This window comes from Panthera tigris, chromosome B2 (genome assembly GCF_018350195.1).
Source record: "Panthera tigris isolate Pti1 chromosome B2, P.tigris_Pti1_mat1.1, whole genome shotgun sequence".
Classification (NCBI taxonomy): Eukaryota; Metazoa; Chordata; class Mammalia; order Carnivora; family Felidae; genus Panthera; species Panthera tigris.
The window spans coordinates 128439658-128466664 of record NC_056664.1 but is presented as its reverse complement, the minus strand read 5'-3'; the positions used below and the strand labels follow the sequence as shown (position 1 = coordinate 128466664).

The 27007-nt window shown below is 42.2% G+C and overlaps 2 protein-coding genes, 1 non-coding gene and 1 pseudogene across 3 annotated transcripts; 2 read left to right on the top strand and 2 right to left on the bottom strand.

The window, feature by feature from the left end:
• Positions 1-7658, bottom strand: part of LOC122238863 — an 11857-nt pseudogene extending 4199 nt beyond the window's left edge.
• Positions 7567-27007, top strand: FUCA2 (alpha-L-fucosidase 2). The gene is made up of 7 exons (XM_042987247.1): positions 7567-7889; positions 11462-11649; positions 14908-15247; positions 17358-17568; positions 17813-18000; positions 24342-24450; positions 26442-27007. The coding sequence occupies exons 1-7, from the start codon at positions 7657-7659 to the stop codon at positions 26580-26582; spliced, it is 1410 nt and encodes a 469-aa protein (XP_042843181.1). The 5' UTR covers positions 7567-7656; the 3' UTR covers positions 26583-27007.
• Positions 10885-11010, top strand: LOC122238965. The gene has a single exon (XR_006218102.1). It is a non-coding gene; the product is annotated as a U6atac minor spliceosomal RNA (small nuclear RNA).
• On the bottom strand, positions 13448-14211 carry LOC102955494 (ceramide glucosyltransferase-like). The gene is given in 3 exon segments (XM_042985381.1): positions 13448-13697; positions 13700-14147; positions 14206-14211. Coding segments are annotated over 3 exon segments (696 nt in total). The 3' UTR covers positions 13448-13455.

Here is a 27007-nt window from a genome sequence, read left to right as displayed (position 1 = left end):
GCTCACACTCTGTTTCTATCTCTCAAAAATAAATAAAACATTAAATAAATAAATAAAATATTATATATATGAAAGGATTTAAAGAAAAAAACTAAGTAATCAAAGAGCTAATAAATATAGGAATTATTTTGGCAAATGTAGAATCACTGTCTGCCTAAAAAAAAATCCTTAAATGGTAAAGAAAAACTTTTGTTTACAATTTTTTATGAAGAGCAGACCAGTGGTTCAAGAAAACTCTGTACATATAACAAAGAGAAAACAAAACTTTGTACCAGTGTACTTTTGATGTTAAAACTCATTTACTCACTTAAATTATCCTAATCTTTTTTTTAAGTTTATTTACTTATTTTGGAGTAGGGAGGTGGTTGTGGGGGAGGGCAGACAGAATCCTGAGTATAAATCAAGAGTCAGATGCTTGGGGTGCCTGGGTGGTACAGTCCTTTAAGCGTCAGACTTTAACTCAGGTCATGAATTTGTCGTTCATGGGTTCTAGCCCCACATTGGGCTCTGTTGACAGCTCAGAGCCTGGAGCCTGCTTCAGATTCTGTGTCTCCCTCTCTATCTGCCCCTCGCCCGCTCATGCCCTGTCTCTCAAAAATAAATAAAGATTAAAAAAAAAAAAGAGATGCTTAACCGACTAGTCACCCAGGTTCCCTTGAATTATCCTAATCTTAGCCAGTACTGAGCACACATTTCTTTCCAAAGATTCTTTCTCCATAAACCTACAAAAATTTTTTTAAATACATTTAGATTTTGTCCTAAATTTTCCCTCTTTAAAATAACCAGCCTTACTTTAGGACAAAACTATTTTTTCCCCCTCAACAAATATATATTTTTATTCCTCATACTTTTTCTTACCAAAAACATGTATCTTACTTTTCTTGCATAGAGTTGTTTCCCTTATTATTTCTAGTAGTCATAATTACATTTATTAGAATTCTTAATGCTTAGCAACCTTAATAGCTAGTGAAAACTATGTAATAAGCAACTGTGAACTGTGAGCAGAATTCTTTAGATTGACAAATTTATTAATACATTTCATAATTTTTAGAAACGTTTTTATAGAACCATCTTTTTTTTAATGTTGATTATTTAGAGAGAGAGAGAGAAAGAGCACGTGTGCATGTGAGCTGGGGAGGGGGAAAGAGAGAGGGAGAGAGGGAATCCCAAGCAGGCTCCAGACTATCAATGCAGGGCCCGACACAAGGCTCACGTGCCCCAGTACAATCTTTCAATAAAGCATAAAACACATTTACTAACAGACTCAAATTTGTCTTTAGTTTCTTTATAAGACAAAAATAGATAAACATATATTCATTATTTTATCTTTTTTACATTTTTAATTTACTTGCAACTATGTTTAGACCACCTATGAAACTTCATGAGGCATTAGACAAAGTCAACCATTATATTGTTTTGTTTTGTTTTGTTTTTTGGACAAATTTTGCAACAGAGATACTATGAACTTATGTGACTTTAAAAAAAAAAAGTTTATGTTGAGAGAGAGTGTGTGTGCATGCATGCACGTCAGGGAGGGACAGAGAGAGAGAAGGAGAGAGGGAATGCTAAGTAGGCTACATGCTGTCAGCGAGGTGCCTGACTCGGGGCTGATCTCACAAACCATGAGATCATGACCTAGGCAGAAACCAAGAGTTGGACCCTTAACCCACTGAGTCACCCAGGTGCCCTGAACTTATGTGACTTTTAATAAACAAGAGCAGAATAAAACTTTTATATTTAATGCTGATAACTCTAAAGATATGTCTATTTTAATTAAACCAACAACCTTAAATTAGCTTTAATATTGAATATTTTCACGGATCATGTGAACTCGAAAGACATTTGGGTTAGTTTCTATCTTTCTGAGTTTTAGAATGCTCAATCCTTACAAGTGTGTGCCTTCAAACCAACTAAATAAAGCTGTTTTACAAATTAATTTTAGCAATACCATCCAGAGGTAGAAAAAATATCTCACGTTTTTTACGTATGTTTACAGCATACGTGGACACACACACACACACACAATACACAGACAAGATGTATACAAGATCTTAATTTTGTTTCTACTAATATTTGTGGAGAAGACATTGCAGGCCCAATTTTAAGATACTTTTCTCTGTTTTTTTTTCTTCAGTCTCAAGAGATTGTGGGCTGTATTTACATTTCAAAGACATGATAACGAATTATCATTTCAAGGGACAGAGAAAGAATGTAAAAACTTTTTTCTTGAGTTTCTAGGTAATTGTTATTTAAAATTTACTTTTTTTGTTTTTTAAAGTACAGAACAATTTTGGGGCGCCTGGGTGGCTCAGTCGGTTAAGCAGCCGACTTCAGCTCAGGTCATGATCTCACAGTCTGTGAGTTTGAGCCCCGCGTCGGGCTCTGTGCTGACAGCTCAGAGCCTGGAGCCTGTTTCTGATTCTGTGTCTCCCTCTCTCTGACCCTCCCCCATTCATGCTCTGTCTCTCTCTGTCTCAAAAAAATAAATAAATAAACATTAAAAAAAATTAAAACAACAACAACAACAAAAAACAAAAAACGACTTAAAGTACAGAACAATTTTGTTCCAATATCCTCATCTTTTATAATATCCACAAACGTTTTGAGAAGAATAGGCAAGGTTTGAGATTGGTAAAGATAGGTGGGCTTTAACTTGTTTCTAGAGTTGTATTTCTGGTTTTATAGAGTTGTAAAATAAAGACAGCTGTTCCTAATTCCCCAAAGACCTGGATTACAGCCTGACTATCAAGGGATTGGCCCATCTTTTTTTAACTGAATTTGCTTCTTTATATCAGGGAGAATTTTAACTACAATGGGAACCAAAATATTTATGCCTCTGTAAAATCTGTATAAAGCATTTTTAACAAAAGCCTTTTTTTCTGGGCACACAATTTAACCTTGGCTTCTAATAGCCCCTGAATATTGCAGACCATGTTTAGGAGGACCTTGGAGAAATTTTGGTCGTCTATTTCCTCAGTGAAGGGAAGGTTGTGAATATAGTAAAATAATCTCTCTAATTAGTCTCTAATTTGGTGTGATCTTTTGAAAGTAGAGGTAAGATGGCTTTATAATTTAAAAGATCTGCTGCAGTCCAGGAGACACAGATTTTTTTCATGGTGGTGGGGTCGGGGGGTCTAGGATACACTGGTAACTGACATCGTGTAGGAATGTCTAAAGCAGGCAGAGCCTGATTATAGAATCCTGGAAGGTAAGAGCAAAGCAAGCCTTATTGCCAGTCTTGGATGCTTTTGTTAAAGTTATTTTCTGGCTTTCAACATTTATGTGAGCAACTTATATACTTAGAATCTAGAGATTAGGCAAGAGTAATCTTTGTAAATTTTATAGGAAAAGGAAGTTAAAATAGGCAGGTGATATGTATAAAAAATCATATATATATATAGAGAGAGAGAGAGAGAGAGTGCCAATTTAAATGATCCATCAGCCAGCCATTGGCAAATAGCATCTATTAATAGCAACTCAAACCAATGAGGCTCTTAATGGCTAAACAAGATATGCAAGAGGTGTCCAAAGAGGGCCTCATGATCCAAAAGTTTATTTTAAGAAAGCAAAGGCCTTCACTGCATAGGCAGTGAGGATGATCTACTGAAAATGGTGTCTTTGGTCTCCCACGAAAATGTGAGATGCCTCCAGCCTCAGACCCATTAATCTGTGACACCGTATGTGGGGAATAAGTTTAGGAATTCCTTGAGCCTGCACTGATGGGTTAACAAGGCATAAAGAATCACAAAGTCATAGGATGCTCACACCCAAACTTGGGTGAACAAGATTAGGCAAATAAGGATAGAGTGGATGGGGGGGCAAAGGCCCCCAGGATAGAAGCGGGGGTAAAGGCCCCAATACAAAGGTATATGAGGTAAGCAAGATTAGGTATTCAGGTAGAAAACGCCCTCCAATTTAGTGCTATAGAAGAAAGCTGCTTTCACAGGAACGAAGGGCCAAATTAGGTAAAACAGGTAAATAGGGCTATAGGTCACTGCAGGGTGAAGCTGCCCAGAGTGGAGCTAATTAGCAAAAGAAAGATGCCTTGGTGACCCTGCAGTTACAGGCTTTTTTTTTTTTTTTTAATGTTTATTTATTTCTGAGACAGAGAGAGACAGAGCATGAGTTGGGGAGGGGCAGAGAGAGAGGGAGACACAGAATCCGAAGCAGGCTCCAGGCTCTGAGCTGTCAGCCCAGAGCCCGACGTGGGGCTTGAACTCACGGACTGTGAGATCATGACCTGAGCCGAAGTCGGACGCTCAACCGACTGAGCCACCCGGGCACCCCTGCAGTTACAGGCTTTATCTGTCTTATCCCTCAGGCTGGCTAAGATGCACAGAAGTGGAGCCTCATGTCTGCTGTTAACATCCATCTGCCCGGTGCCAGGATTTTGGTTTATATTGACCCAAACCCCTAACACCATATATCTTCAAAACCCCCTTTCCCTCATGCCCACGAGTTAATGTTCACAGATTCATTGTCTCTTTGTACATGCCCATCACGTTTGTAAGCCTTCTGATCTTAATAAATATGGAGCAAGGACCCTTATACAGGGCTCTTGTCTTTTCCCAGACATTAGCCATCTCTTGCATTTTAATTCTGTGCCCACTCTCTTGCTGGACAAGAGAGAACTTTAGACCCAGAGTCTACAACAACCATACAGATGCTTGTAGAATGAGACTTTCTAGCACTACCAAGCAACAAAGGTTGAGGCGACAAAAGTTCCTATGAGCTAGAATCTCTTATGATAAACACCCCTAAGAGCTGGCACAGCCAGAGAGAGAGAGAGAGAGAGAGAGAGAGAGAGAGAGAGATATTCTTGGATCCCCAGTCTATTCAACTAGCCATGAAGGTACACCCTGGTAAGTACCTGTGGGTAAGTACACTCTCCAGATAGCAGAGACCAAAGAGAATATTCTTGCTGGTCACAAAGCCAAGCTCTCAGGACATAGAACAAGACTAATGGAAAAGTCTAACAGCTTTAGCTAAGCCTTGGATCCAAACTAATACCTTGGATCCAAACTAATACCTAGGAGGGATATGCCACATGGTTGGGATTATATGTTGCTTTATCATGGACCTCATTGGATGGAAGTTTTCTTGAAGTTGGCGGGTGATCTAGTGTCAATATAGATCTAGTGTCATTCTGTGGCCAATATATCCTACCACGGGAGTCTTCTTGAGGTGGCGAGTGCTCTAACAGCTTTTAAGTGTTCAATCTATGCCCACTAATTTTGCAGCTTTAACTTCCAAGATGTCCCTTAGCAACAGATGACAAGCAAGATAAAAGACACAACAAAGGAAAACAAAGACCATCTCTGGGAGGAAGTGGACCAGTAACCAAACAGTATTCTAGCAAATTTAACCAAAGAGTCGCCAGACCCAAGAGACTGGTTCCACAAATATTTTCTCCTGCTAATCTAGACTTCGAAAAAGGACTCTGACCATCTTGCTCCATTGCCCTCCATAGATAGAGGTTCTGGGAGGCTGACACGGTAAGAAATCTTACCTTCTGCTGGCTCTATGTCAGATGCCCCAGGGTCCCTCAGCTGCAGCAGTATCAGGGTGAGCTATGCCCAGCGAGTTAAAGTGTCCTACTGACTATGCCAGAGGTCAGGGAGCAAGAATTCCTGTCCCCTCAAGGTGCGTCTAACTGGACCAAGGAGCAGATTGACAGACAGGTTAATAGCAGAAAACTGAGTTTAATAGTGTTTGTATGGAGAATCCACACAGACACGGAAATTCCAGAGTCAGGCGAAATTAAGCATATATGTCATTCTGTACCAAGGAGAAGGGGGCAGTGGTCTGGGACTTTAGAGGAAAGAAGCGCACTTCTTCACAGGGCAGTAAGAAGCATCTGTTTGGTAATTAGAAGTCTGACCTGCCAGACAGATGGGTCACTCAGATAACGTTTATCTCAGCTAATAACCCTTATTCTGAGAAAGATCCCCAATTATGTAGTTTAGGGAGGGGCAAAAGTTTCTCTCGAGTCCCCTAGGGTCTCTATTGCCTTCAACTCAGAATAATCTTCGGGCCACAGTGGCCCATCTTGAGGAAGTCTGCCCTCTGCCCCTAGAATAATAGAAATTATCACCCTACTTTATCACTAACTGAGGTTATTGTAACTGGTAGTGCATATGCAGCAGGTTCCCTGAACCCTCTCTTCCAGGAGCCCTTCACCCTGGGAAGACTGGGGGCCCTCATGGGGAAGCTGTGATCCTGGGGAGCCATTAACACGGCACCAAGAGGCTCACTGCCCTTTTCCCTGGGGTGCTGCTCCCGTGTCTTTGCAGAGATAGGTTAGTATCATTTCCTTCTCTGTTTTTTCATAATGCTCAATAATTAGAACCCCAGTTCATTGAAGGACCTCAAGAAGTATGCGTTAAGGCTGCTCCATGCCAGGCGTTGCTTTATTTTATTTATTTATTTATTTATTTATTTATTTATTTATTTATTTATTTATTTTAATGTTTATTTATTTTTGGGGGGAGGGGCAGAGAGAGGGAGACAGAATCTGAAGCAGGCTCCAGGCTCTGAGCTGTCAGCACAGAGCCGGATGTGGGGCTCTAACACATGAGATTGTGACCTGAGCTGAAGTTGGAGGCTTAATCCACTGATCGCCCCAGGTGCCCCCAGGCTTTGCTTTAAATTCAAGGACTACAGAAATGGTTGCCACACCCATCCTCTGGAAGCTCACGGCCTAATGGGGAATATCTGTGTCCTCCTAATTACAAAATGATCAACGGAATCCTATAGTAGTGGTTGGAGTAAGACGTTAACACACAGGAAGTAGTAAAACATTTGGGAGGGGAGGTGGTGACAGAAAGCTGGGAGGAGATGACCTTTGAACTGGCCCATTCATGGTTAAGAGGGGTAGGAGGAGAAAGGATTCTGGTTTTATTCTAAAATCATTTACGGAAGGAAGATGTTATCCCTTGTGATGTTGTCCCTTGATTAATCATTCCAAGTTTTGGGCTGCTTTTCCCAAGCCTGCAGATTTCTTAAACGTTCATGCCACTGGAGCCTTGTTCTCGGATGCAGTGGTTCCCAAAATTTGGTGATCCGGGCCAGCAACATCAGTAACATCTAGGACTGGGTTAGAAATGCAAATTCTGGGGCCCCTAACTGAACTGGAAACTGTTGGGATTTCACATGACACAGGCGCCAGGTTGACAGCCACAGCCGTAACACACTCAGAAGTTTGGGGGGTGGATCAGAGGCTGAGAATGATCCGGACTGTTTCTGGTGGTTGGACCTGGAAGGCACTGGATGACCCTGTCGAGGCTCCTGCCTCGGCCTCCGCGTGCAGGGTTCCACAGGGACGGTCACGGAAAGTCCGTGGGGGTTGAGCTTTTCCAGCAAATAGGCGATCCCACAGGTCCCTGAGCTTGACTCCTTTGCCCCCCAAGGAGCCTTAGCTAAGCAGCCTCGGGGCCGGCTGAGGGCTACTTCTGGCCACGTGAGTTTCGCACTGGAGCGATGCAGCCCTCCTGGGGTGTGCGGACCGCCCGGGACCGCAGCCACTCCCACGCCTAGTGGGGAGGGCGCCTTCTTCCAGACAGCGAGGTCAGGTGACAGAGGCCGCGCTTACTTAGCGGGAGCCGCGGAAGAACGAGCACGCAGAGCGGCCGACGGGGCGGAGGGCGGCGCGCGGACATGCGCCCCCCGGCGCCTCCCGCGCTCCCCGCGCTCGGGCTGGCGCTCCCGCTGCTCCTGCTGTTGCTGTTGCCGCCCGCACCCCGCGCCGCCTACCGCGCGCCGCGCTTCGACCCCACCTGGAAGTCCCTGGACGCCCGGCCGCTGCCCGCCTGGTTCGACCAGGCCAAGTTCGGCATCTTCGTCCACTGGGGGGTGTTCTCCGTGCCCAGTTTCGGGAGCGAGTGGTTCTGGTGAGCGCGCCCCCCTCCGTCGGCCCCGACTCCGCCTTCGGCCCCCGGCCTGCAGCCGCCGCCCAGCCCGCGGCCCCTGCCTGCTTGCCTGGTCCCGGGTCCCCTTCGCCCGCCGCCGTTGCAGCGGCACTTCCGGGTGTTGACTGTGTAATTCGCTGTGTCTACTTGGACTAACGTGGACTTTTCCTCCGTGCCGCCGCGGGAGTCGTCGGGCAGCGCCGGCCGCTCGGCTTCTCGGCGGTCGCAGGGCCCCAGCCCTAATGATCACGTTCTAACCGCCGAGCCGCTCAAGCGGCAGATCCTCGTGCAGTTGTGTGGGTCTTGGGCCTAAAGTGGTGTCGGTGGAGACCCACTCGAGGTCCCAACACGGTTCTGCCCTACAGCACGGTTAAAACACACATTGTGCGTATGTGAAAGTTACGTTCATTCGGACAGGCACTGGCCCTTTAATGTTAAAATGTTACCCTGTGTGGCTCTAGGAATTAAAAAAAAAAGTTCCAGAATGTTACCCTAAAAAAACTCCCTTATTATTAATAGACTATTCTGTAAAAAGTGCTGCACAAAAAAAATTGCTCTTTAGATTTTACCTTGAGATCTATGTAAAAATGTGCATGTCGTCTCTTACAACTTTGAACTGTTTCACATACCTTTCCTGAGTAAGTACTTCGGTGTTAAGTTCTTCAAGATAGAAGTGTTGTCAAATACATACACATAAAGTGCTGCACACATATATAATGTATTCCATAAGAGAATAAATGAGTATTTACCTCTATTTTATACTGTATACCTAGTATGCATCAAATTTAATATATACAGTATGTAGTACAGTAGAGTATAAACTATATATTATATTAACATTGTACCACTTTCAACAAAGAGCTTGACTTTTTAAGTTTTTTTCTTTCTATTTTTTTTTTCTTTCTTTTTTTTTTTTTTTTAACGTTTATTTATTTTTGAGACAGAGAGAGACAGAGCATGAACGGGGGAGGGTCAGAGAGAGAGGGAGACACAGAATCTGAAACAGGCTCCAGGCTCTGAGTGGTCAGCACAGAGCCCGACGCGGGGCTCGAACCCACGGACTGTGAGATCATGACCTGAGCCGAAGTCGGACGCTTAACCGACCAAGCCACCCAGGCGCCCCAGTTTATTTCTTTCTTCTATTATTTATTTATTTATTAGTCTTTTCCTTTGCTGCTTTTTCATAATGCTCAATAATTAGAACCCCGGTTCATTGAAGGACTTCAACAAGTATGCATTAAGTGCTACTCCGTGTACTTAGAGAGAGACGGAGAGCAGAGAGAGACAGAGAGAGAAAGAGAGACAGAATCCCAAGCAGCCTCCCCCCTGCAAGTGCGGAGTCCAGCTTGGGGCTTGATCTCATGAACCCTGAGATCATAACCTGAGCTGAAATCAAGAGCCAGAGGCTTAACCGACTGAGCCACCAGGAGCCCCAAGCAGTAACCTTTCTTATTAAGTTAGGCCGATTGATGTAAAAGAACATTGTAAGCTACAGAGTGCTATTCATATACTCTTTTGAAATCTGCTGGTAACACAAGGGACTCCTTTTCCCCATATTGTGTATTACCAGATACATTTACTTCAGGATATTATATATCTTTGTAAGTTTTGTGCTGTAAGACATTTTGAGTTTATTTCTGAAATGTTTCAGATTAGTATAAACTAACCGATTTTCTTCCTCTCATATTAAGATGTAATAATTTATACTTTATCATTTTGTTCACCCAGGAGTGTTTGGTAAATATATATCTGGTGCTGGAAGAGGGTTTGATGCTCTACCAAAAATACCTAGTTTTGAGTCATATTGCTCTTTGCAGTGGTTAACTTTTCATTTTCTACAAACACACACAGAATTGTTTGTTTTGACTTAGAAGAATAAAGATACTGCTCATATAAAACTAACCAGAATGTGGGGCACCTGGATGGCTCAGTCGGTTAAAGGACCAACTTCAGCTCAGGTCATGATCTCATGGTGTGTGAGTTCGAGCCCTGTGTCAGGCTCTGTGCTGACGGCTCAGGTTTCAGGTTCTGTGTCTCCCTCTCTCCCTGTCCCTCCCCCGCTTGTGCTCTGTCTCAAAAATGAATAAACATTAAAAACAAAAAAAAGAAACCTAACTAGAATATATTTCGGATGGTCTGGAAGTACATTAAGCCTGTAGAAGATTCTTTAATTACCTATGGTTTCCCTTTGTGTTCCCTCTAAACCTCTGCTCTGCCCTCCAATTTGACTCGGGACAGTCAATGGTAGAGATGAATATATCTGACTGTCCTTAATGGCAATTCAAATCCAGATATAAATGATGGACTCTTTACAGTAAGTGCCTCTTTTCACCTCTATTAGTATGAAATTTGAAAAGTAACTCGAGACTATAGTAGAGAATGCAGGCTCAAATTAAACAGTGCTGGGAGAAAGTAGAAATCTCTTATCTATGTTCAACTTTCTGACTGTCCCAGTTTGTCGTTTATAGTTCAATTTAAAAGGCAAAAATTAAAAAAAAAAGCAAAAATTCATCATGGATCAGTTAGGAAGCTTTCACTTCAAGGTACAGAAACCCCAAATATATGATGTAATAATAGGGGCTCATTACACCAAATAATGAGAAACTTAGAGGCAGTTGTCTCATTGATACAATCAAAGAACAAACCTATTTCTGTGGTCCTCAGCCTGTTGACTTGTCCCTTCATGTCACCGGATGGCAGCCAGGCATTGCTTCACACAACCTTGTCCAAAGGCAGGAAGGCCTTGCTCAGAATGAATGCATACAAGGAATCCTTAAAGGCTGAGTCAATATATTAAAATAATAGCATCTTCTTAATTTTACCGTTGCCAACTCCCCCACTTGTTCTTTGCTGGTGAATACAAAAGATTCATGTTTTAGGCATGTGGTCTTCCTCTTGAAGGCTGGCACTTGTGTTGCAAAGGACTAACTATCTACAGGTACAGACTACACCTTGTGATTTAAAAATGAAGAATTAAGTGTTGTATGAAAGGAGAGAAGGTTAGCACTCCCCTTGACAAGGATGGAAGAGGCCCTCGGGCCTGACAACACGCATACGGTTAAGGCATTGCCACCTACTTCGTGGCATCTAACCAGCGTTTCTTACTAAGTTTAATGCGGACAAATTTGAAGACATGGTGGCTGAAAAGCGGCTCATCCCAGATGGCTGTGGGGTCAAATACATCCCTAATCGTGGCCCCTTGGACAAATGGCAGGCTCTGCACTCATGAGAACCTCAGCACTGCCCTTTCCCATTCATGCCCACCAATAAATCCTGCTTCCTGTCTATAAATAAATAAATAAATAAATAAATAATGAAGAATTAAGAGCAAATAGGTGGCCGGGTTGTCTAGAATGTTCTAATTTATGAGCCGAGGGGATTTCACAGAGGGGCAGGTGAAAAATGCAGAAAGTTTTCATAAGCTTTCTTTAAGGCAAAGTCAAACTGATGGGGAAGGGAGAAAGAATCTGGGTAACACTCGAGTAAGGGGGAATCCGTAAAGGGAGCTGGGTTTATGCGTATGCTATTTATGTGTTCTCTCCTCCTTCCTTTAGGTGGTATTGGCAAGAGAAAAAGATACCGATGTATGTGAAGTTTATGGAAGATAATTACCGTCCTGATTTCAAATATGAGGATTTTGGACCACTATTTACAGCACGGTTTTTTAATGCGAGCTACTGGGCAGATGTTTTTCAGGCTTCTGGTGCCAAATACACTGTCTTAACTTCCAAACATCATGAAGGTAAAGAAGTGTAACATTTACAAACACTGGCGATAGTTATGAAATGTAGAGTAAGTAGTTCTTTTGGAAGAAGAAACTAAAACACATCAAATCAGTTTTAGGAGCAGTAGTCAAGTGGCTACTGACATTTGCCTGTAATTTAAGGGACCATATATTTCATCCAGTTGAGAGGCATTGGGTTTATAGAAAGATCATCCCCCCCCCCACACACACACATAAAAACCACACAAAGAAAGGAAAATGATAGTATTTTGTTATGTGCCTATTTAAAAGTATTTCCAAGATGTCTTTTGAAGCTATTTGAAGTGAGATGTGCGTCGCAGCACAAAGTTTTTGATTAAATTTGCCTTCTTCCCTTTCACCGCACCTCTGTAATGCATTCTGGGAAGGCTCCACCACCATGGGGATTGTACTGCTGTAGTCTTGTGTCATTACCAACACCTTGCTGCACTTTTGGCCAACCCCTAGATAGCCAAATGGTGGGCAATTTGTTGGTGACAAAAGCGACACAGGTCACCTGGAGGGAAAAGGATTATGGAACTGTAATGGTGCCCATAAATGACAGAGATGGTGGAAGAACACCTGAAAGGAAACACGGTGTATGAGTCAAGGTTCTTCAGAGAAACAGAACCAATTGGAAGTCTGATATATAAAAAGAGATTTGTTAGAAGAAACTGGCTCCTCTAGTTACGGAGGCTGAAAAGTCTGGACCCAGGAGAGCCGGTGGTATAGTTGTAGTCTGAGTCCAAAGGCAGGAGAAGGTGTGAGCTCAGACAGGCTGAGAGGGAATTCTTACCTAGCCTCTTATTCTGTTTAGGTCTTTAATGGATTGGCTGAGGCCCACCCACACTGGGGAGAGCAATCTGCTTTACTCAGTCTATCTATTTACATTTTTTATTAATATTTTATTTTATTTTGAGAGAGAGAGAGAGAGAGAGAGAGAATGCAATCAGGGCAGGGGCAGAGAGAGAGGGAGACACAGAATCCAAAGCAGGCTCCAGGCTCTGAGCTGTCAGCACAGAGCTGGACGTAGGATTTGAACCCATGAACCATGAAATCATGACCTGAGCTGAAGTTAGACACTCAAATGACTGAGCCATGAGGGCGCCCCTATTTTTTTTTTTTTAATTAATTTTTTAAATCAGTCTACCTATTTAGATGTTAATCTCAGGGTACCTGTGTGGCTCAGTCTGCTAAGTGTACAACTCTTGATTTTGTCTCAGGTCATGACCCTGTGGTCCAGTCAAGTTGACACATAAAATTATCCGTCACAGTGGTCTTACATTAATAGGATAGTTTCCACCCATTACCATTCCAGTATCCAAAAGATCAAGGAAGCGTCAACAAATTGTTACTGTCGCAACCACATGTTAATTCATTTGATGATTGCCTTTGCTATGACCATTTTTGCCTTGGCATAAGAAATTATGCCTCAGTATTTTCCACAGGGGTGGGGAGGGAAATAAGAGGGAAGAACCAAAACCAAAAATCTGTAATTATCTTAGAATACTTTTCCCTTTGGCCACATTCAGGTGGCTTAATGATTTTCTCCTATAGATGTTTCTCCTACGGAGGTGGGTATTTAGAAAGTGTATTTGCTTGTGAACATGTTGTTGATTTCCTGATGTCTAGGAACCCTCTAGGCCGTATGGCACAAAGAATTACATAGTGTGCATTTTATTTTAAAACATTTTGTTTTAAAAACAAAACAAAAATAGCGTCTTTTTTAGATCTTTCAAAGCATTTATATAAACATAATTTATAATACTTCTCTTTTTTCCTTTATGTACAGTCACAAAGCTATAGTTACACATCTAGAAACTCCTCTGCTGTGCCTCTACGGTGCAATCTGTAGCAATCAGTTCTCCATCTTATAGTAGGGTCCCATAATGCCGACAAAAAAAAAAAAAAAATGTATATTGTCATGGATTCACAGATGAACCAGGCTACTGCATAATCGAGTTTTGAAAAACACTGTGTGCCACCCTGGACAGCCCTGAGTTGAATGTAGTCAGATGTAAACCATGCCAGGCACTGACACTTGAAAACACCATAATATCCCATCTGAATACATGGTGGGCTGCCCATCCAATAATTAAACTGGCAACAAAACACTCCGAAATTGGCTCACGAATTACTGTAGCAGGAAGCACGTTAGTTTGCAGTTTGGTCCATCTGATCATTCTGGATTGAAACTGGGAAATTGAGTAAGAGCCAGAGTTTTGCATTGCAACCTGAGTGGACTTTGCAAACTTCCAACCTCGGTCAGCTATGGCTTTGGCCATCAAGTAATCTTCAGCAATGTATTGAGGAAAAGCTGTAAGCCCTTCTGCTTGATCTAACGCATCCTTTCTCATTGAACAAGACATTCCTGTCGCACATTTGAAGCCAGTCACATTGGCAGAGACATAGCACCTTGTATGGGAAGTTCCAAAATATACCTGTTCTGATGTGGCAGCAAAGCCCTGTCTGTCTGCTACACAGGGCAAAACAAAATACTTTTAATCATACTGTGAGGACAGATACTGAAGCCGACATTTGTAAACTTTCTAGGACTCCCATTTTCAGATGTTTTCATTGCTTTTTGGAAAAAGTCCCACTGAGGTTGCTTAGGCAGGAAGATCTTTATGTGAGCTTAGGTGGTGATGAAGATCCATGTGGTTTCAGTACTGTCTGGTGTTAGAGCCTGTCGATTTGAAACATTTTGAATAGGACTTTAAATATTGCTGCTTTGAAGCTTACCACAAACACCTTTGACAAGAGTGAACAGTTTTAGAAGCTTTTTTAAAATTAATTTATTTTGAGACAGAGAGAGCAAGCATGAGTTGGGGAGAGGTAGAGAGAGTGAGAGAGAGAGAGAGAGAGGGAGAGAGGGAATCCAGATGTGAATCCTGATGTGGGGCTCAGTCTTACGAATTGTGAGATCATGACCCGAGCTGAAATCAAGAGATGGACTCTTACCCGACTGAGCCACCCCAAGAAGCTTATATTCTAAGAGGAAAAATATAGGAGCTAGATGAGATTATGGAGACTTCAGGGGTACCCAGAACGTTACTTAAAAAAACCTTGGTTCCACCTGGTTTAGATTCTCATTTGTTTCTCATATAAAAGCAGAATATGTGCCATGAAAAAAAGTTCCACAAAGCAGTTGTTGTAGAAGTTTTTGTATGTCACATGCACTCTTTTGGTATTTGTATAGGTGGAAATGTCCTAAAGCAGATTCACATTCTTACAAAGACTCTTACTATAATTGTGCAGGCTTTACCTTGTGGGGCTCAAAGCATTCATGGAACTGGAATGCGGTGGATGTGGGGCCCAAGAGGGACCTTGTCAAGGAGCTTGAGGCAGCTATTAGGAACAGGACTGACCTTCGCTTTGGACTGTACTATTCCCTCTTTGAATGGTTTCATCCACTCTTCCTTGAGGATAAGTCCAGGTCATTCCATCAGCAACAATTTCCAGTTTCTAAGACGCTGCCAGAACTCTACGAGCTAGTGAACAAGTATCAGCCGGAGGTCCTGTGGTCGGATGGTGATGGAGATGCCCCTGATGACTACTGGAACAGCACGGTCTTCTTAGCCTGGCTGTATAACCAAAGGTGTATGTGCTATTAGATCGCCATGGTGACCCAAAATGTCCCTCATAAATGTGTTCCCTTGCTTTGTGAAATATTCCCTTTTGGGCTTATCTATGGTGTGAGGCAGGGGGAAATCATTGTAAATAATGCTTATTAGATATATCAGGTTTTTTTTTTTTTTAATTTTTTTTGACGTTTTATTTATTTTTGAGACAGAGAGAGACAGAGCATGAACGGGGGAGGGGCAGAGAGAGAGGGAGACGCAGAATCAGAAGCAGGCTCCAGGCTGTGAGCCATCAGCCCAGAGCCCGACGCGGGGCTCGAACTCACGGACCGCGAGATCGTGACCTGAGCTGAAGTCGGATGCTTAACTGACTGAACCACCCAGGCGCCCCAGGTCTTTTTAATGTTTATTTTTGAGAGAAAGAGAGAGGCAGAGAGAGGGGGACAGAGGATCTGAAGTGGGCTCTGTGCTGACAGCAGAGAGCCCAATGTGGGGCTCAAACTCACAAACCATGAGATCATGACCTAAGCCGAAGTCAGATACTTAACTGACTGAGCTATCCAGGTGCCCCTAGATATATCAATTTTTACTCAAAGTAATCAGTCAGTAATCAAGACTTACAAATCAGGAGCCAAATACAACTCAAATCTGATTTTGAAATCACTAAAAACCACTAAAAATTTGAAATCACTGAAAAAAAAAGATAAAATCACAGAATCAAGAACTTTGAAGATGTTAATTTGTGGGTCCCCCCCCTTTGCCCTTCTGAGACAACAGTTCATCACTGTTTGTGATTATGTGCTTGTCAATTCCTCTAATTGCTTCTTTTCATCTTCTCCTTTGATATCTTTGCTGCTCAGTCACTGTCACCCTTATCTGCCTCCTCTTTTCCCGCATCAGCACCACCTGTTGCTTTTTAGCATGTTCCAGACTGCCCCATTAGAACAGGGGGTTCTGGCTGAGCTCCTGTTAGGCTTGAACCTTGTGACCAAATTTATATTTGTAACTAGAAAATACTCGGTGTTGTGGTATGAAATCAGGGAGTGTTGTACTTGTGTTCCCTGGACACACAAGGGGTGTGCATACAGATACTCTGGAGAGCTCTTGATACTTAAGGCAGCAGTCTGCCCAGGTATGTCCAAGGGGAAAGACTGGGAACCATCCACTTCAATTTGTAAATCATGATAATATCATGGTGGATATTATTTCATGCCACAGTGATGGCAAGTTAACTTCCCAGAGATTTTCAACATCAGGCACAATTGTAATAGAAAGGCTATATTCAGTTATAGGTGAGAAGAATGTTTTTAAAAAATTTTTTTTAATGTTTATTTTTGAGAGAGAGAGAGAGTGTGAACTGGGGAGGAACAGAGAGAGGGAGATAGTATCTGAAGCAGGCTCCAGGCTCTGAGCTGTCAGCACAGAGCCCGACGCAGGGCTCGTTCCCACGAGCCGTGAGATGGTGACTTGAGCCAAAGTCGGATGCTCAACCAACTGAGCCACCCGGAAGTCCCCCCCCTTTCTTATTTTTTTTTGAGTGTAAACTCAATTCTGGCTATCATTCATAATACATGGGAGAAGGAGCTTCAGATAACAGTGTGGTACTCTTTTAAGTGCTGTATGTGCTGGGTACTGGGATAGGACTAGGTGTTTTACATAAATTCTCTCTTTAAAATTTTTTTTTTAACGTTTATTCACTTTTGAGAGACAGAGAGCGTGAGTGGGGGAGGGGTAGAGAGAGAGGGAGACACAGGATCTGAAGCAGGCTCCAGACTCTGAGCTGATGTGGGCCTCAAACCCACAAACTGCCAGACCATGATCTGAGCCAAAGTCGGACACTTGACTGACTGAGCCACCCCAGCACCCCTACATAAATTATTTCTGATCTAATAACAGATGAGGAGATTATTCAGAGGAGTTAGGTCACTGACTCTGGGGCGGGGAGCTTAGAAAGTGACCGAGCCAGGATTGCAACCAACCCAGGTCTGACTTCAAAACTATGGGCTTTGCATTATGCTAGTATGCTATGATGATTTTTCAGGAGTGGATTTCAGTTAGACTTCTTTTCAGGGACATTTCCTTTCATGTAAACTGTTTTATTTTTTATTAAAAAAAATTATATTTCAGCCCCGTTCGGGACACAGTCGTCACCAATGACCGTTGGGGATTCGGTACCATCTGTAAGCATGGCGGCTATTACACCTGCAGTGATCGTTACCACCCAGGACATCTTCTGCCTCATAAATGGGAAAATTGCATGACAATAGACAAGTTTTCCTGGGGTTACAGGAGAGATGCCAGACTCAGTGACTATCTTACAATCGAAGAACTAGTGAAGGTACAGTAAAATGTTAGGTGACTATTAAGGTAATATTCTCAATTGTGTGGATGTGTGAGGATTGCTTTGTATAATTTGTAGAGCTCAGGGGCCTGTAAACACAGGACATTATTCTATTTGCTGTGTTTGTTCTTCTGGACAGTGGTTACATATGAGTGTGTAAGCACACAAATACAACATATTATTAACACATTGGCAATGGAATCGTTTCATCTCCCTAAGAACTTTATTCTTAATTTTTTAGGAACTTGTAGAGACAGTTTCATGTGGAGGAAATCTTTTGATGAATATTGGGCCCACATATGATGGCACAATTCCTGTAATTTTTGAGGAGCGACTGAGGCAAATGGGGACCTGGCTAAAAGTCAATGGAGAAGCTATTTATGAAACCTACCCTTGGAGGTCCCAGAGTGACGTCACCCCAGACGTGTGGTAAGTTATTCTTGTTACCAAGTACTATTTGATGGGGGAAAGCATTTAAAATTTCTGAGATACAAAGAGAAAAGTAGGATTAAAAGGAAATTGGATGCATGCCTGTTATACAAAGCACTTTCCAAGTTATTTACTCTAGAAGAAATCAGCATGTGTTTGAACACTTATTGTTTATCCAGTCAAGCTTAAATCCTATCTAGAAACTTCCTAAGAGTGGGCAAATTTTAGTGAAAAATAGTCAGCTCTTATAAAAATCATAAGCCATTCAGAAAAATGAAAGATGCTGAGTGGTTAATCCGAAAGGAAGACTTTGATTTAGTCATTTAATTCTTATTTCTGCAGATGTTCCATCGTATGAAATTAGCAAGGAAGAGGTGCCAAAAAAATTTAAAATCAGCCCAAATAACAGCATTATTTTAATTGATAAAAAACTGATAATATGTTCATATTATTCTAATAAATCTAAACCTGAAGTTTTTTTTTAAGTTTTTAAAAAAATGTTTACTTATTTTTGAGGAAGAGAGAGCACGAGCAGGGGAGGGGCAAAGAGAGAGGGAGACAGAGGATCCGAAGCAGGCACTGTGTTGATAGCCCGCTACCCGATGTGGGCCTCCAACTCACGAAGTGTGAGATCATGACCTGGGCTGAAGTCAGATGACTAACCGACCGAGCCACCCAGGTGCCCCTAAACCTGAAGTTTCTTTATAATTAATTATTTTAGAGGCACCTGGGTGGCTCAGTCAGTTCAGCGTCTGACTCTTGGTTTTGGCACAGGTCATGATCTCGCGGTTTCATGAGTTCGAGCCCGCATCAGGCTCTGTGCTGTCCACGGGGAGCCTGCTTGGGATTTTTCTCTCTGTCCTCTCTCTGTCCCTTCCGCACTCATGCTGCCTCTGTCTCTCTCAAATAAACAAACTGAAAAAAAAAAATTTAATTATTTTAACTTGCTTATTTTTCTCTTAACTAGAATCTTCTTTAAAAGCTTTGCTTATGTCTGCACGTTGGAAGGTACCACATGCCAATGAGTATCTGAATCACATTCTGCAAATATGATGGTTCCTGATGTTGGGTCTTAACGCATATAAATAAGAGTAGTATAGGGAAGCTCTAAAAATTCACCCGTTGTTGTCACCAGGTGAATACAACCTGATCAAGTATAAACCAAAAATTAGACTAAATCTTCTTTGACTTTACTTATGACTTAAAACTAATTGTCAACTCATCGAAGAAAATAAAGTAAAGCAATCTAGATAGAAGCAACTCATTGTAGAATTTTAGAATGTGCGGGAGAAGCCATAGTTGGAACCCAGTACCAGTCCTTCATTTTACAGAGACTAGTTTAAATCTGGTTTTGGGATTTGCATCTGGGCATATATTTGACAAGGGGGTCTGGTCATGGATTTCACAATCATCAACTATTATTCCATGAAATTTTATCTCAATAAATAAAAATAACAGCCAAAATATTTAATAAGGTCCGTGAAGCCCCCTTGTCTGGCTCCTGCTGACCGCACCAACCCCAAACCCCATGTGGCCCTGCTCCCCCCTCACAGCAGGAGTTCTTCAGCCTACGAGGCACGCTGCTGTCCTTGCCCCAGTCATCTGTAGACTCCCAGGTCCTTAGAATCCTTCAGGATTTCAGCCCTAGCTCGTGATCACTGTCCCCAGAACTACTCTTAACATCACTCTTAGTGATTTGAATACCTATATTCACATTTTTAAAAATTTGCCACCCCCTGAGTTTTTGTACTCTCTCTTCTGAGCATCTTGTGTGTTCTACCTTTGCTACCTCCTTTCGGGGTCATGCCTTAGATCCTGTATTACCAATAATTGCACTTATTCCATGATCTCAGTTTGAAGCATTATGCTGTCTCCCAAACACCTTTTTAAAACAAATTTTTTTTAATGTTTTTATTTATTTTTGAGACAGAGCATGAGTGGGGGAGGGGCAGAGAGAGAGGGAGACATAGAATCCGAAGCAGGCTCCAGGCTCTGAGCTGTCAGCACAGAGCCCGACACGGGGCTCGAACTCACAGACTGTGAGATCATGACCTGAGCCGAAGTCCAACGCTCAACCGACTGAGCCACTCCCAACCACCTTTTAAATTTCAGCTCACTCCACATAGCACTTCGGCTTCTGAAAGGATCTGTAATCCACTGATGATACCAATCTGTGACCCCCTCACTTTTTTTCTGTTCCTCAGCCCTTTTCCTTATCCAGGTCAGATTCTGTGGCTTGTCACTCCATGACATACACTGTTTCTCTGTCATACTCACTTGACTTTGATTAAAAACTCAACTCTGGTTAAATTTAGCTCTGCTCATTCCATGCCTGCCCATGGATAGCTAAAATGTGACTAGAAATACACAGACACACATACACACACAATACCAGATTATTTTTCTTTTGGCTTTAAGGTCAACCCTTGTGTCCTGGGTCCCATCCCAAATTATCCACTCGGGGATATTTTTCTAGCAGTTCTCTCCTTTGCTCCTTATCTTCAACTTTCCCTCTTTATTAGACCCTTCCTGCCAGCATTCAAACGTGTTATTTCTTTCATCCTAAAAAAGTACTCTTTTGACCCTTAGATTTCCAGCCACCTCCCTGTTTCTCTCATTTCTTTGATAGTAAAACATGTTAAAAGTTTTTTTTTTAAACTGGCTATCTTCAATATCTTGCTCCAGTTTTCTCCTGCACCCACTCTGGTCAGGCTTCCGCCCCCACACTTCAGAAAATCGCTGTTATCCAAGCCCTCCATAACCCGTCCTTCACCAAATCCAGAGTGACTTCGTGGTCCGTTTTCTGAGTTTATGGCAGCATGTGACTCTGTTGACGCCATCTCTGCTTGTTGGCTGCTCCTTCCTAGTGTCTTTTGCTGATTCCACCCCCAGTTCCCAACCATTATACCCTGAAGTGCCTGGGGCTTAGTCCTTGGGCTTCTGTTCCTCCTCTTTATCTTTATTCCCCAGGCAGTCACATCCATTTTCACAGCCTTAGATGCCATACCGATGACCTCTTCAGTGCCGACCTTTTCTTGAGCTCCAGACTTACATTCGCTTTCCTGGTCAACATCTCCACTTGGAAGTATAAATACCTTAAACCTGTTATGTCTAAAACTGAGGTCCTAATTTTAAAATTTTGCTCTAAACTAGCTCCAAGCAGTCTACACAAACTCAATTAATGACAGCTTCATCCTTTTAGGTGGTTGTGAGGCCAAAAATCTTGGGAGTCTTCAACTCTCCTTTTATATTTCACGGCCAATCCGTCAGCAAGTATCATTTTTCTCTTTGAAGTATATCTAGAATCTGACCATGTCTCATTCTTTTAGTCTCTATTGTGTCTCCCCTGGATTATAAGCTTCTTTGACTGATCTGTTTACATCCATCCTTGCCCCTTTCATCTTTCTGCCACAAAACCTTTGAAATAATAAAGCCAGGTTATGTCACTACTACGCTCAAATTCCTCCAATGGCTTCCGGTCTCAGAGAACGAGCCAGATCTTGTAGAGGCTTCTAAGGTCCTATAAAAACTGGCTCCTTGCTGTCTCTGATCTTATCCGCCATCATGCTTTCCCTCACTTTCTCTCCTGCCCTTCTTGTTGCCATGTCAGCAGGCCAAGCATACTCCTGCTTGCTGTTCTCTCTTCCTCTGGATACTCAACATGCTCTTCCTCACATTCTTCAGGTCTCCTCAATGCCACCTCCTCAAAGGTGGACTATTAGATTTAAAATAACAACCACATCCCTCCTTGCCAACCTTGCATGCTCTGTCCTCACCTGGCTTCAGTTTTCCCCATAGGACTTAATCATCACGTGCTTATTCTAATTTTTTCCACTACCACATAAGCTCCATAAGGACAGGGACTGTGTTCAATGCTGCGTCTCCAGCTCTAAAACAGTGATTAGCATTTTAAGATTTCAATAAACGTTGAAAAACTAAGAATGAGTGAGTTCTGTTTTGTGTAGAGCTTACTCTTACCTTTTCTCCTTTTTTCTCATTCATCCTCTAAGTCTCAGATGAAATGTCATTTTCTTAGGCTTCTGCTCATGGTCTAATCTTTTTTTAATTTAAAACATTTTTTTAAAATATTTATTTTGAGAGAGAAAGATAGAGTGCGAGTGAGGGAGGGCGCAGAGAGAGAGAGGGAGAGAATTCCAAGCAGGCTCTGCGCTGTTAGCACGGACGGAGCCCAATGTAAGGCTCAAACCTACAAAACCACTGTGAGGTCATGGCCTGAGCCTATGAGAAGTAAATGAAATGATTTGTTTTGAGAAATACCAAATAAAAGCTGTGCTATAGAGTTACCAATAGGTTTACAACCTATTGGAAATATGTACCCCCCCAATGGAGTCCCAAACTTCACTTCACTTCCTGATTCTTCTTCCCCTTGCCATTTCGCGGGCTTAGTCTTCACGGGTTTTGTAATGGGCATGTGCCAAAGAACTGAAGTCTCTGCGTCACCTCAAGGAATGTACGTTTGTACAAAAAGACTAGTTTTTGCCTTACGTGGGCATAGCTGACTTCCGGGTAAGGCTGTAACCTCTGTAGTACTCAGCCAAATGAGGAATCAGGGGAGGGGCTTCACTCTAGGAGATAAATTGCCTGCTCTAACTGCTCCGGGTGTGCCTGTCCATCAGACACCCGCTCTTGCAAGAATGTTGATTAGAGCCTCGCTTCACTGTGCTCAGAGTCTCTGTGCCCGTCCTTTGATTCGGTCAGTGGGCTTATTTCTTACAGAGCTGAAGTCAAGAGTTGGAGGCATTACTGACCGAGCCACACAGGCACCCCGCTGATGGTCTAATCTAAGAGGTCCCTTTGTTATAACCTTTCAATTTACTGTTCTTTCATTGTGCTTATCAAAACTCACACTTTGACATTATTTGTGTGATTGTTGAATGGAGTCTTCGTCACTCTAGTCTAAGTTCCATAAGAATAAGAATTAAGTGTTTTGCTTTCTGTTGTATCCCTAACACCAGCGTCAGTACTTGGCCCAGCATTGACACATACAGACTTTTTGATGAGGGAGTATGAAGATTTGAATCAGCAGGTGGAAAGCCATTTACTCCTGCGTCTTACCTTCTTTGCTCATAATTCCCTCCTATTTCCAACTCCATGGGAACAGTCTGATGAAGAGTAATATTAGAAAAGTCTCTGGGGCGCCTGGGTGGCTCAGTCGATTAAGCATCCGACTTCAGCTCAGGTCACGATCTCGCGGTCCGTGAGTTTGAGCCCCGCGTCTGGCTCTGGGCTGATGGCTCAGAGCCTGGAGTCTGCTTCCGATTCTGTGTCTCCTTCTCTCTCTGCCCCTCCCCCGTTCATGCTCTGTCTCTCTCTGTCTCAAAAATAAATAAACGTTAAAAAAAAAAAAAAGAGAAGTCTCTGTTCTTTTTGGTATAGGGGAAGTGGGGGAGGGAGGTGCTATGATATTATGATTTATGATAACAAGTATATATTTGGTATTGTCTCCATTTCTGGCACAGAACTCCTTAAACTCTTGGAATCTCCTGAGTGATGAGAACTATACAGATGTTTTTTGTTATGTTAATGAGGTGACTTTTCCACTTCACCAAGGGTGAGGCTGGTTGCCTGGAGACTTTCAGTCCCTCCCTCCAGGAGGAGAGAGGCTGAAGGTTGAATCAGTCACCAATGACTAGTGATTTAATCAATCATAACCATGTAATGAAGCCTCCATAAAACCCAAAAGCATGGGGTTTGGAGAGCTTCAGCGTTGTTGGGAGAGGGGTGTGCCTGGAAAGTTCATGGAAGCTCCATGCCCTTTCCCCATACCTTGCCCTATGCGTCTCTTCCCTTCGGCTGTTCCTGAGTTTTATCCTGTTATAATAGACTGGTATGCCAGTAAGTAAAATGTTTGTGTGAGTTTTGTGAGCTGCTGTAGAAAATTAATTGAACCCAGGGAAAAGGTTGTTGGAACCTCCCATCTATAGCTGGTGGGTTAGAAGACCAGGTGATACCTTGGACTTGTGATTGGTGTCTGAAGTTGAGTGGTGCAGGCAAGCAGTCTTGTAGGACTGAATCCTTGACCTGTGGAATCTGACACCATCTCCACGTAGATAGTGTCAGAATTAAGTTGAATTGTAGGACACCCAGCTGGTGTTGGAGAATTGCTTGTTGGGGGTGAGGAACCCCCTCTCCAGCCCCCCAAAGACACACTGGAATTGGGAACCCTCTTTGGGTGCTTTTTACTCTACCATGGAGCTATTTTTTCCTTCTATTAACGAAGACATGGGTAAATATTTACTGCATGAAAGTATCTCTGTAAAAATAATCCCAAACCTAACACATGAGGAATACCACTATGCTCTTTTCCTCCTTTTAACCAGGTACACATCCAAACCTAAACAAAAGTTGGTCTACGCCATATATCTTAAATGGCCCACATCAAGACATCTGTTTCTTGGCCAACCCATCGCTACCCTGGGGGCAACAGAGGTAAGGAGATTTTATCTTTATTAAGTCTTTAAATTGCTAACTAGCATATCCTAGGGAAAAACAGAATGAAACTTTTAACTTCAAGGAGAGCCTATGTATGTTCCATTTATACCTCATGAGAGTATGGGTTTTCTCCCACTACATCCGAAAGCAGAGCATTCCTATGAAATCTTTCATAAGCTGAAATGGTGTAAAGCAAAGAAGCAATTGCCATTAATTTATGTGGAAATTTGTTTGAACAGTCCTAGACCCCCACAATAACCTCTCTTAGAAGAGCTCTTCTGATCCCTTAGAACACATCTTGCTAACGGATGCACAAATTGAATGGAGACAAAGCACAGATGCTCACAGACTCAGTTCAAAGCTATGGCGGCTTGATGCTGAAATGCTGAGTATAGGAAGGAACTTGGAGTTACCACTCGCTGCTGTTGGGGTGTGCACTGCCTCTAAAACGGCTCTCTGCAAAACAAACACTAAATGCTATTTTTACTTTTCACTTTTTTTTTTTTGTAAAAGTGAAAGTCCTCTTTAGATTTCTTTCAGTTACAAAATAGGTACTACTCTAGGCCTTTTATAAAAGTGAAATGGCATAACACTGACTGTAGGGGATACCTGTAATTTTAAAATGAACTTCATCAGTGGCAATGTTTGGCCAAACCTTTGAAAATTTTCTTTCATTTCCCAGAAAACTAAACTTAAAATACAGCTATCTCCATGCGTATCAATGTAAAATAGATATTCTTTTTTACGGTTATTTTATGTTGTTCAAGTTCTGGAAGCATCCAAAATGATTCTGGAATTTATAAATAAATAAATGAGTAAAGCAAACTCAGGTTCTTTCCCAGACATCCCATCCCAGAATACATCAGAATAAAAGTAAGATGTTGTAGTCGTACTATTTTAAGGTCATTAAAAAAATCTGGAGGAAGTTAATCTAACAGTTGTAGGCAACAGATCTGGCATTGAGTTCATTTTGACGTATTTTATAGCTTGTTCTTAAGAAACAATTTCCTTGGACGTAGATTGTCCGTATGCTTCTCCTTGTATCATCTTTCCACATTTCATTTCTTTTTTTTTTTAACGTTTATTTTATTTTTGAGACAGAGAGAGACAGAGCATGAACAGGGGAGGGTCAGAGAGAGGGAGACACAGAATCCGAAACAGGCTCCAGGCTCTGAGCTGTCAGCACAGAGCCCGACGCGGGGCTCGAACTCACGGACCGCGAGATCATGACCTGAGCTGAAGTTGGCCGCTTAACTGACTGAGCCACCCAGGCACCCTGTCCACATTTCATTTCTAACACTGTGGTTGATCTGGCAGAAAGGAAGATGGGAGTTCACATTTGATGTTTAATTACAGCTTAGTGGCCTGGGTATGACATCATCTTTTTATTTTTATCTGTATTTTGTCTGGCCCCATTAATACTATAATCTTAAAAGTTCATGGGTTTTGTTTTTGTGTTGTTCCACATGATAGGCAAAGTTTTCTCGTTCAAAATAACCATAGACATGTAGAAAACCTATTTAAACCCATTTAGTATAAGAGTAAGGATATAAAATAATTACAGTAGTAATTGATCAGACTTATGTATTGTTGATCAGTTACTGGAAAACCTGGGGAGAAAGGGTAGCTTCCTAGATAAGGGACATTCTATGCAAGAACTATGCAAGTCTTACATTGGGCACATTGGTCCAGAGTCATTTTCCCTGGTCCTCTCTTCAGTGTTTTCCCTACTCTAACACTATTCAGCCTTTACAGTTCTTCTCTTCCAACTCTTGGACACTTTTACTTGACAGGAAGGTAGGAGTAAGACGCATGTATGCACTCATTTGGACCAAAGGTTAAAATAACTTGTGAACCACTAAATAAAAGCAAAAGCTGAGTTTCTTGTCTACAGTGTTTTAAAGAAATACCAGCCACTCTTTCGCAATAAAGTGGGTGAGTCAAAGAGATACATGTGAAGACATTTCTGTGTATGTTTTTAATTTCAGATTAAACTACTGGGACACGGACAGCCACTTAACTGGACGTCTTTGAAGCCAAATGGCATACTGGTAGAACTGCCACGTCTAACCTTTGATCAGATGCCCTGTAAATGGGGCTGGGCTCTAGCACTAACTAATGTGATCTAATTTTCAGAAGAGTAGTTCATGCTGCGGGTACATCAAAGACTAGAAAATATCAGGTTTCTATAATTGTAGCACATGGAGAAAGCAAATGTAAAATTGGTCAAGGAAAGAATTTAGGCAATTCAGGCCCTTTCCCCTCTTACTGCTTATGTTTGTTCCTAAATTACCCATATAATTGTTTTACCTCTCCAGTGTACTTTGCCATTGAAGTCTCTTCACATTGAATTTATTTCCATGTGTGATTAAGAGGTGGAAATTTTTGTTTTATGGTAGCTAGGAACTGGTGGTGGTAAGGACTGAATTATGTCTCCTGAAGTGTGTCTCAAATTCCTATGTTGAAGCCCTAGCCCTCAATGTGACTGTATTTGAAGACAGAGCCTTTGAAGAGGTAACTAAGGTTAAATAAAGTCGTAAGAGTAAGAGCCTAA

Bases quoted from the DNA above. Each gene is read 5' to 3' on its own strand.
- FUCA2 (XM_042987247.1), top strand. From the start codon at position 7,657: ATGCGCCCCCCGGCGCCTCCCGCGCTCCCCGCGCTCGGGCTGGCGCTC. The intron at 7,890-11,461 runs GTGAGCGCGCCC...TCCTTCCTTTAG, and splicing joins TTCGGGAGCGAGTGGTTCTG to GTGGTATTGGCAAGAGAAAA. The intron at 17,569-17,812 runs GTACAGTAAAAT...TTAATTTTTTAG, and splicing joins CAATCGAAGAACTAGTGAAG to GAACTTGTAGAGACAGTTTC.